Source organism: Rhagoletis pomonella, unplaced genomic scaffold (genome assembly GCF_013731165.1).
Source record: "Rhagoletis pomonella isolate Grant_MI unplaced genomic scaffold, Rhpom_1.0 Rhpom_scaffold_00001, whole genome shotgun sequence".
NCBI classification, from domain to species: domain Eukaryota; kingdom Metazoa; phylum Arthropoda; class Insecta; order Diptera; family Tephritidae; genus Rhagoletis; species Rhagoletis pomonella.
Window position 1 is genome coordinate 112,161,160 of NW_023458555.1, and position 11,173 is coordinate 112,172,332.

An 11,173-nucleotide genomic window follows, 5' to 3' on the forward strand; every position below is an offset into this window, starting at 1 on the left:
TATGTCACGTGACGCCACGTCACGTCACGTTTCACACTTGGGGTTGTGAAAGAAAATTGAAACAATTTGCATTAATTCAAAAAAATCTAAAAAAAACTAGTGTTCGGAGCAGCAGCGGATAAGCCAGCAACATAAAATATGTTTATCAAAATCAATATGAATAACGTTATCTGATCACACTGAAATTTTCATACTCAATTGAGCTGCATATTTACTTGTATGTATTTAAACTCTGCTAATTTTGTTTCCCCTTTATACTATGTATAAAGCATACGTATATACATACATACATATATGTATGTGCATACGTACCGCCCGCGCTCAGTTGGATACATTCGTATGCAAACAAGCGAAAAATAGTACATATGTATGTAAGCAATATTGTGTGCGCGGGTGCATACGTGCATAAATATATATATGTAAATTCTCATGCATTTAAGAAAACTGGTTTTCTATTGTTGGTGATGAATTTGCAGTTATCCAATGTAATTAGGACATACTTAAATAGTTCAAGGTGAACTTTCTGTTAGTTAGTCGCGGACCAAATCTTGTTAAATACAGTTGCTTAACTTATGCATACATCGTTTGTTTTATTTTAATAGCTGCTAAAAGGGCTTAGTAGCTCAACATTTGGTGACCCCGACGTGATCGTATCACGCGATTTTTCGTTTGTTTCCGGCCGCTTACTGAGATAATTCTGCCACACTAGTGTAAACGTCAGCAACTTCGTCATGCCAGGGGAAGGTGCAGATCGAGTAGCCTTTCTAAAGCTGAAAACAAAGGCCATATTCAGCAGACTGGAGAGCTTGATTAACGAGTTGGACGCAGACAAGCTACACAGTATGGATGAGTACAGTCTTTCAGCAATGCTAGAATCCTTAGGCGAATTGAAATCCAGTTTTTCTGCCGCACACACAAGCCTAGAGGAACTGGACTTCGACTCCATTGCCAGCGACCTGCCAAGTAACTTCGATGCTGCTCTAATCAACCTTAGAGCTACACTGCAACGCGAGATTGGTAAACGTAGTGCCTCGCAACATTGCTCCACGGTCAGAATGAACTCCAGTGAGACCCAATCAATCATTGTGAACGATAATAGCTCACGCTTGCCATTGCTGACACTGCCTAAATTCAGTGGCGCCTACACCGAGTGGACAAATTTCTATTCAATGTTCACGTCAATAATCGACAAGGACAGCGACCTCACCAACATCGACAAATTGCAGCATCTTCGTTCCTGTCTGAGCGGCGCTGCCCTTGACACCGTGCGCTCGCTGGAAATAAACGACGCTAATTATAACACTGCATTAGATCTTTTACAAAAGCGCTTCGATAACAAACGTCTTATATTTCAGGCACACGTCAGGGAGATATTTGGGCTAGAGAGGGCAGATTCAAACGTAACCAAGCTACGAGAGCTGACAGATAAGGTCACAGCACACATACGCGCATTGCAGTCGCTCGCATCCAATGGGAAGATCGCAGATGGCATCATCGTACAATTGGTGATCCAGAAACTCGACAAAAAGACGCAAGCTAAATGGGAGGAGAGTTCATCGATCAGCGAACTGCCATCCTGGGATCAATTAGCTATGTTCTTGGAGAAGCGCTGCAGAACACTCGAGAACGTTGAGCATTCTATGCAGACACCGACTGGTCAGGCGGTAAAAGCTAACAAGAACGTGAGTACTGGTCAGAGGAAATCCTTTGTTGCTTCCAACGGCTCAAAAGGTGTTTGTGTGTTTTGTGGATCTGCCGAGCATGCAATTTATAGCTGTCAACGCTTCGCAAATTTGTCTCCGAACTTACGCCTGAGGGAAGTTAAGAAGCTTTCCCTTTGTCTTAACTGCCTAAAGACTGGGCATCAAACTCGTGACTGCAAATCCGGATCGTGCCGCGCCTGTCAGTCGAAACACCACACGCTCTTGCATTTCGAACGCTCAACTGCATCGTTAATCAATAGTCAAGCCGAAGCTTCGTCGGCAGCTACAGTTCAATCCAACGCTATGACTGCATCGTTATCTGTGTCGCCTAGTGCCCCAGTATCTCCTTCTGATGCTGTGTTCCTAGCTACTGCCGTCGTTCTGGTAAAAAATCGTGCTGGAAGCTTCGTGCCTTGCAGGGCGCTTTTAGATTCTGGCTCCCAGTTACACTTTGTCACAACTCGCCTTGCAAACCAATTGCAGCTTGTAAAAGCAAAATCTTCTGCTACAGTATCTGGCATTGGAGATGCCAATTTCTCAACGGAGGGTTACTCAGTCGACCTCGTACTGAAGTCGCGGACTTCAGATTTCTCAACAAACATAACAGCTGTTGTTGTGCAAACCATAACCGACAACCAACCTGGCTGCTCCGTGAGCACCAACGAGTGGAATGTTCCGTCGAATATACAACTAGCTGATCCTGGGTTCAACTTACCGCAGCGAATTGATCTGCTCATTGGAGCAGCATTGTTCTTCGATCTGCTATGTGTGGGGCAGATACGCTTGGCATACGGTTTACCACTCCTTCAGAAAACACGCCTCGGTTGGGTGCTATCTGGAGGGGGGGCAACAAGCTCCAAAACTATCATCTTTTGTGGTGCGACGGAAGTCCTCCAGTGATATTATTTCCACTCGGTTGGAAGATTTAGTGCGTCAGTTCTGGGAAATAGAGCACAACTTCGAGCCGATCTCTAAGGCCTCCCAAGAAGATATCGACTGCGAAGCCCACTTCCGGGAAAATTATTTGCGATTGTCATCAGGCGAATACTCAGTTCGTCTTCCCATGAAGCGTGGTGTGGAGGCCCTTGGAGACTCCTATTTGCAAGCTCGTCAACGCTTCGAAAGTCTTGAACGAAAATTCGCTCGTAACCCTGAGCTTAAAACAGAATATAGTAAGTTCATAAAGGAATATCTGGACCTTAATCACATGTCGCTAGTTACCAATGAGGTTTTTCAACAATGCAAGTATTTTCTGCCGCATCATTGCGTCATCAAGGATGACAGTAGCACAACAAAGCTGAGAGTGGTTTTTGATGGCTCTGCATCCACTACTTCGGGCTTTTCGCTGAACGACCTACTCATGGCAGGCCCAACTATTCAGCCGAAACTTTTTAATATCCTTATTAGATTTCGTACTTTTCCCATAGCACTTACTGGGGACATCTGTAAGATGTATAGGTGTGTTCGCGTCACCCCACCAGATAGCATGCTCCAATGCATATTGTGGCGGGAATCTCCTCAGGAAAACTTTGCCATCTATAAGTTAGACACGCTGACTTATGGAACTAAGCCTGCGTCATTTCTGGCCATACGTGCCATGCACCAACTCGCAGCTGACGAATCCTCGACTTATCCCATTGGTGCAGAAATAGTGCGTCGAGACTTCTACGTAGATGACTTGATATCTGAAGGCGATTCGATGGAAGAAGTACTGAATATCAAGCTACAAACAACTAGCCTCCTTGCTCGAGGAAACTTTAAGTTACGCAAGTGGTGCTCTAATAGTCCAGATATCCTTCGTGATATACCTGACGTAGACAAGGAACGTTTCCTTAAGTTTGACGATGGCAGTGACATCACCAAAGCTCTGGGACTAGTTTGGGATCCGGTCAAGGACAAGCTGCTATTTTCGTTTGTGCCACAACGAGAACTCGGTAAAAACTCAAAACGCTCTGCGTTGTCTACTCTAGCTCGCTGTTACGATCCCCTTGGACTAATGGGCCCTACGCTGACCAAGGCGAAGATTCTTCTGCAACGCATGTGGAGAGACAAGCTTGAGTGGGATGAGAGTCTACCGCAATCGTTAAACACCGCCTGGTCTGCCTTTTGCAGCGGGTTTGCAGACATACAGCACCTATCATTTCCTCGTTACGTCTTGCAACCTGGGGCCATTACAGAAATTCATGCATTTTGCGATGCAAGCCTTGAAGCTTATGGGGCTTGCGTTTATACGCGTTCAGCCAAGGATAGTAAGGTACAAGTGCACCTGTTGTGTTCGAAGGCCCGTGTCGCTCCACTGAAGACTATCACCGTGCCCAAGCTGGAACTCTGTGCAGCAACACTGCTTGCACTACTCATGCGTGAGTTTACAAAAATGAAGCTTTTTAACTGTTCATTTCATTGTTGGTCAGATTCCTCCACTGTCCTCTCGTGGCTGCGAGAAGAACCATCGAAATTTAACGTATTTGTCGCTAACCGAATTTCCACCATACATCAATTAACGGAGGGCATGCGGTGGCACTATGTTCCGACAGCAATGAATCCGGCGGACATTTTATCCAAAGGAGCTACCGCGCAGGAACTTCTAGGATCTTCACTTTGGATGCACGGCCCGTCATTTTTGCGAGAAGTGGAGGGCAGCTGGCCGCGCATGTGTCTACCACAACCAAAACTTCCAGAACTTCGACAAAAGGTGTTGCTTGCCGCACATAACCGCAATGACATTTCGCTTTCGTTCAAGTACATTAATTCATTTGGAACAATGCAGCGCATTTTTGGGTACGTCAGCAAATTTGTCAATATTACAACATCGCCAAGCTCTTCGCAGCTCACAGCCGCAGATATTCACCATGGAACTCAACTGCTTATTCGCTTAGTACAAAGAGCGCAACTTTGGCCGGAGTACACGGCATTACAGGCCAATAATTGCGTCCCGAGTTCGAGCAGCATTGTTTCGCTATCACCATTTCTTGATGACTTTGGAATTATTAGAGTCGGCGGGCGATTAAAAAACTCTATGCTTAGTTTTGAATCGCGCCACCCATGCATTATTCCGAAGGATCATCCACTGACATTTAGTATAATAACCTTTTTTCATCGCAAACAACATCACGCAGGTCCTCAAGCTTTACTCGCTCACAACGTCCGGATATTTATATCCACGTATCCTCTGGGTAGCAACCAAACACCCGTTTAGGAGCGAGCTAAAGTGAGAAGGCGTAAAACTTCGCGTGCGCTGGGTTTGGGTCCCGCCACGTTAAAACCCCGCCCAATGAAAAATTCCAACAAGCCTCGGATGAGACCCCCTTTTTCTGATGACGACCACGGCAAACGTATAAAGGACTATGATTTAAGGGTATGCACCTGGAATATCCGGACCAGAGAACAGCTTTGAGTATGATCGAGCCTTTTTGATCACACTCACTAAAAATCAAGCACAAGCGAACGCCACACTCGGCTACTATGTGTTCGATCGAGATGCATACCCGACAGCTGCTTTGGTTACGAACGAGTCTGTTCGATCACCCTCGCTATAAATTGAGCACAAGCGAACACCACAGTCGGACACCCGCAGCTAACCCGAAAATTTGTGTAACAATGAAACGGACACCCGAACATTGCGATAAAATGCAGGACAACAAAGAAATTTACGCTGAAGGTAACTGGCGCCAATATGTTCCCACAAAGCATACAAAAATGTTGTTGCTTTGTGCTTGTGCATACGCAATGAAAAAAGTAGAAGCGAAGTAGACAAAAATGTTTTTGCATCTATTTCGTATAGTTTCGCGTGGAAAGCTGTGTGTGTATATATTAGAACACAGCCTAAAACTACGTAGGTACATAAGTACTTTTACAAAAAATAAATGTGCACCGAGTGTATAGGGCTTGGGCATTGCCGATCTACACACATTTATACCTAAATGGATGTAGGCGTCGTGATGCCACATTTTGTATGAGCAAAAATATAAGAAATGGTTAAATGTACACTTAAACAAACTACCAAAAAATTCAACCTTCTCTTTACCCTCTACGCACAAAAACTAAGAACACCGCGATGAGAAGCCAACATTTTTTGTAGAAACAAAAACGTCATAAGCCAATCAAGAAAATTTTGTGCACACTCGGGTTGAAACTCGAACACCCGGGTATATTGAGCTGCAAAGCACCCGAACCCAATCAAGTATGTATGAAAAGCAATCGGGTGTTGTGGCCAACATGTTCGTCTTGAGCTCAGTCGATAACGAACAATACTTCTGCTCGTATACAGAGAACGATGCAAAACGGGTTTTGTTAGATGATTGAGTATACACGAAAATCATGCACCCGCTGCAGATGTCTGATCCGGACCCCTAATGGGGAAGGTGCTTCTGCCCGGCTGGTTGATGTCCTCGGGAAGACAAAGGCTGACATCTCCGCCATCCAAGAAATGCGATGGACGGGGTAAGGAAAAGTAAGCGTGGAGCCTTGCGACGTCTTCTACAGTTGGCACGGGGTCGCCTTTCTTGGGGATTGGGCAGAGCACACTTAAATTCCAGTCGTCGGGCATGTGTTCATCTGACCATATTCTACAGAAAGAGTTCATGCATGCATCTTATCAACTCCTCGCCACCGTACTTGAATAGCTCAGCTGGCAGGCTGTCAGCTCCAGCGGCTTTGTTGTTTTTCAGCCGCGTTATTGCTATACGTACCTCGTCATAGTCAGGCGGTGAACCGTCGACTCCGTCATCATCGACTTCGGGTTCTTCTTCTCCGCAACTTTCCGTGCTGCTACCATTTAGTAGGGCGGAAAGTGTTCCCTCCATAATTTAAGTACGCTCTGGATATCAGTTACTAGGTCGCCATTATTGTTCTTACAGGAGTACGCCCCGGTCTTTAAACCTTCCGTAAGTCGGAAGGCATTCTTCCTGTCGGCCAGCATTTTAAGCTCTTCGCACTCACGTATTTCGGCCTCTCTCTTCTTATTGCGGAAAATACGTCTCGCTTCCCTCTTCAGATCCCTATAGCGGTCCCACATAGCGCGCGTTGCGCCCGATCGCAGCGTGGCCCTGTAGGCGGCATCTTTTTTCTCTGCAGCTTCCTGACACTCTTCATCGTACCAGTTGTTCTTTCGGGCTCGCTGAAATCTTTCTTCGACGGCGGTACTTAATGAGCGGGAAATGTGATTCCACTGCTCGCATATGTCGGTTTGTTGAAGAGTGCTCTCTGAGAGCAGGTGTGAGAGGCGCTGGCTGTCTGTTGCGATTGCAGCTTTTCGATGTTAAGCTTTCCTTGCATATTTGGCGCACATTTTTTGCTGCACAGAGGCGGGTGCGTATCTTGGCTGCAACAAGATAGTGGTCTGAGTCGATGTTTGGGCCTCGGAGTGGGCGTACGTCTAAAACTCTGGAAGCGTACCTTCTGTCTATCCCAACATGATCGGTTTGGTTTCTCGTTTTTTGATCCAGAGACAGCCACGTAGCTTGATGGATCTTTTTATGCTTGAACTTAGTACTGCATACTACCCCGGTGAAGTCGATCAGCCTCAATCCGTTGTCGGACGTTTCGTCGTGGAAGCTGAATTTTCCGACAGTGGTCCCAAAGATCACTTCCTTGCCCACCCTGGCATTGAAGTCGCCAAGCACGATTTTGATATCATGACGGGGGCAGCGCTCGTACGTGCGCTCCAAGCGCTCATAGAATAGATCCTTGGATACCTCATCCTTCTCTTCCGTCGGGGCATGGGCGCAGATAAGCGAGATGTTGAAGAATCTCGCTTTGATGCGGATTGTGGCTAGACGCTCGTCCACCGGGGTGAACGACAGTACTCGGCGACGGTTTCTCTCTCCCACCACAAATCCAACTCCGAATTTGCGCTCCTTTACATGGCACCTGTAGTAGACGTCGCAAGGCCCCAGACATTGCTTGCCTTGCTCCGTCCGACGCATTTCTTGGATGGCGGTGATGTCAGCTTTTGTTCTTACGAGGACATCAACCAGCCGGGCAGAAGCAGCTTCCCCATTAAGGGTCCGGACATTCCAGGTGCATGCCCTCAAATCGTAGTCCTTTAACCGTTTGCCGTGGTCGTCATCATAAGGGGGGGTCTCATCCGAGGCTTTGCCTTGCTTCTTCACTGGAAGTGGTTTTTACGTGGCGGGTCCCAAGCCCAGCGCACAACGCATTGCTGGGACTTCAGTGAGTCCTTAAACCGAATAAGTCGGAATGGCCCCACCGAAGCTCCCTCTCTTTCTGCCGTGACCCAAGGCTCCACTCGGATTGGTTACCGCATCTCGTACATGGGTTGCTCACGTTACCCAGAGTGCGCGAACGAGGACGCAAGAGTCGGGATTGTGTATAGCCATGCAACTGTAACTGCATACCCAGCGCAACGACTATACCCCATATTATTTTCCAAACTATTATTTTCAAAAGCTATCTACCTAACCCGTATTCGATACCCAAACCTTGAAAACTTTAAAAAATATATGCACTTCGAGCTAAGCTCGGTCAACCTGGTACTAATTTATAAATGCTAGAAGTTATAGCTGCTATTTCGGATATCACCACCACCCTTATTCTAGAACCCGAATTTACGTAATTCGTAGCAGTGATCAGCAAAGAGTGCCTATTTTGATATTACCCGCCACTCAACATATTTTGGATATAAGTACGTCTAATCAAGGAAACGCCACCACTCTGATGTACGCATATCCACAACGACATTCAGCTTCATTGCGCAAGACGTAAATTAGGCTAAATTGTACGACCCGACAACATTGGCATTGCCTACTGTCCTGCTGAAATAAGTAAACGACGAAAATCGTCGAAAGCTTCACAGTGCTGCCAAGTTTTTCCGTTTTAATACACTAGTCGAGTGGAAATTTTGGGCAACGACGTGAAATTTTCGATACGATTCGACTATCGAAAAACGACTTACATGCGATACGACTCTTGCAATGAGGGTGATTGATTTATGTGTACAAATTTGATCCTCAGCTCAACGGAGTTTGATCTGCAATATTTATTGCATGAGTGGAATCATCTTAATCATTCCACTCAACCCGAATATTGTAAAAGCTGTTTTCGCCAACTAGTTAGGGCATTGCTATGCAGTTGCACGATGCAGAAAATGCAGGTGGCGCCATTCGCGGACCGCTAACCCCCTCTTCGTCGATTTGACAGCATCCACCCATTCGCTGACGTTACACAATACTTTTGTTTACATTCACTGTTGTTCAAAACCCAAAATGTTTGAGTTTGGTGATTGGTGCGTTTTTGGTGCTTTTGTTTGTAGTGTGAAGACATGAAGTTTGTAAATCTTAAAAAAATGGAAGCAAAATGTATAGCAATCGTAAGTGTGGTAAGCAATTTTACAAAAACTTAAACAAAGTCATGGCACAGTGACAATCATAAGCGACAACAAGATATGTGGCAGCACCTTCAATCAGCCAAAAGAAATCTACCATCGTGCAAGAAACCAGGGACCGTAACGGTTATGCTTTTTTTTTTTTAAAAGTCAAAAAATAATCGTTCTTTTTTCATCGATATGTATTTAAAAAAATAAAAGTTACAAATTTACTTTAATTTTTTCGGTCAACAATAAAAGTTAAGATATGACTTTTATTTTGTCGGTTAAAAACAAAAGTTAACACTTGACTTTTATTTTTTCGGCCAAATATAAAAGTTAAAATTTGACTTTTATTTTTTTCAGTCCGAAGATTACGTTCGAAAAGCATTTATGGAAATAGGCACCTATAAGGAGAAGCACACTGATGTTGATACGGACTTTATGGATTACTAGGAGGGTAAAAAGTTTATATATCCCCGACAAAGATATCGCGCATGTATTATACATCAAGTGCCAGCAACACAAGTTAGTGGAGGACGCGCGCTCTCAGCACTAAGCTTATTCTTAGCGATTTGCGATACAATTTGTCGGAGCAGAACTTGGCATCTATAAATATTCATGGTGAAATGAACTGAAGGTGGCACATTCCCGAAACCGCTACTTTGGTTTTGCCGACTTTGACATTTATGGCAATACGTAAACAAACTTTTTGTTTATAAACAAGTGCAAACGTATTGTGTACTTTCAAGTGAAAAATCGAAGTAATTCGTGCGTTCTAAAGTAAAAAACGTTTTATTTGTAATAAAAACTTTATAAAAATGTCGTGTCGTGTGTTTAATTGCAGCAGCCGTACGGGTAGAGCCCCCAAATACAGTTTTTTTTTTTGTTTCCCCGCGACGACGCCTTGGCCAGAATGTGGGTAGAGTTCTGCCGGCAGGAGAAGCCCTACAATTTACACACCAGCGTAATATGCATGAAGCACTTTACGGACCACTTTTAAACACGACATGTTAAGTTGACAACGTTGAAATACCAATTACAAATTAAAATCGGAGGCAAGCAAGCATCGACCACTGCGCTGCGACAAGATATTATCACTTTTTCGGCACCTGCAATACAAACACAAAAATTCTAAATAGGTAATTAATAAGACCTATTCTTTTGAACACATTTCAAGAGTGGTTGTATATTTTTTGTTAACGTTGTGCTTAATTTGCTATATTCAAAGATGGCTTGAGAAATCTAGTGAATCGAAAAGAAAACACGTTTTCTCACTGCAAATTCACAACTGTCAACTCATTGTTCTTCGCCATATTCTTTGTTTACCCGTTGCCACAAATTTCATTCTGCGGGAATGCGCAATCTTGTATTCTATCGTTCTTGATAAATATTAATTGTTAAATTGAATTCCGAATCATTCCAGTAAAAAGGTGAATAACTTAAAACTGAAATTAAAAAAAGTCCATATATTTACAGAGCATAGAAAACTGCAATTGACAGGATGTGCATGATTTATTAAAACATATTGTATTGTGAATATGTAAACTGTCAAGTTTTAACTTTTATTTTTGACCGAAAAAAAATAAAAGTCAAATTTTAACTGTTATATTTGACCGAAAAAAAAATCAAGTTTTAACTTTTACTTTTGACTGAAAAAATATAAGTAAAAAAATAACAGTTAATTGCTGACTTATTTTAAAAAAGTAAAAAAAAAAATTAAATCATATAGGATTAACATTCCTTGGCTAACAAGCATCACATTGCTATATACAAATGTTAAACAGACCAATTCTTTTCGACTGACTTTTGAATTGAAATTTTTAAAATAACTATTATTTTCGGTCCCTGCAAGAAACATTGATTTTTATTAATTTGAATCGGCATTCTTACAATAAAATTATGTATGCATATAAAGTCCATTAAATACACCAATAAAAATTTGGTGCTTTTTCAAATTCAAAACTTGGCAATACTGCCTTTTGTTCGATGATTCCTCTTTATCTTGTCGAGTTCGTCTTGGTCTCCCATTTTGGTATTTGATGACGTCACGCCCGGTTGCTCTCATCTCGATTGGCGCAATCTTGTATTCTATCATTATCGATGCAGATGGTTGTTTTTACCAAAGCATGTTAAAATTGCGTTTGCT

At 43.5% G+C, this 11,173-nt stretch overlaps 1 protein-coding gene across 1 annotated transcript; it reads left to right on the plus strand.

The window, feature by feature from the left end:
- The first annotated feature begins 842 nt into the window (after window positions 1–842).
- Window positions 843–9,480, plus strand: LOC118735292. Its single transcript, XM_036464962.1, has 4 exons — window positions 843–1,682; window positions 1,857–2,531; window positions 2,593–3,957; window positions 9,391–9,480. The coding sequence occupies exons 1-4, from the start codon at window positions 843–845 to the stop codon at window positions 9,478–9,480; spliced, it is 2,970 nt and encodes a 989-aa protein (XP_036320855.1).
- Window positions 9,481–11,173: the final 1,693 nt, after the last annotated feature.

Coding starts and splice junctions, on each gene's coding strand:
- LOC118735292 (XM_036464962.1), top strand. CDS start 843: ATGGATGAGTACAGTCTTTCAGCAATGCTAGAATCCTTAGGCGAATTG. Junction 1,683..1,856: donor CGGTAAAAGCTAACAAGAAC/GTGAGTACTGGT, acceptor AACTGCCTAAAG/ACTGGGCATCAAACTCGTGA. Junction 2,532..2,592: donor AGAAAACACGCCTCGGTTGG/GTGCTATCTGGA, acceptor GTGCGACGGAAG/TCCTCCAGTGATATTATTTC.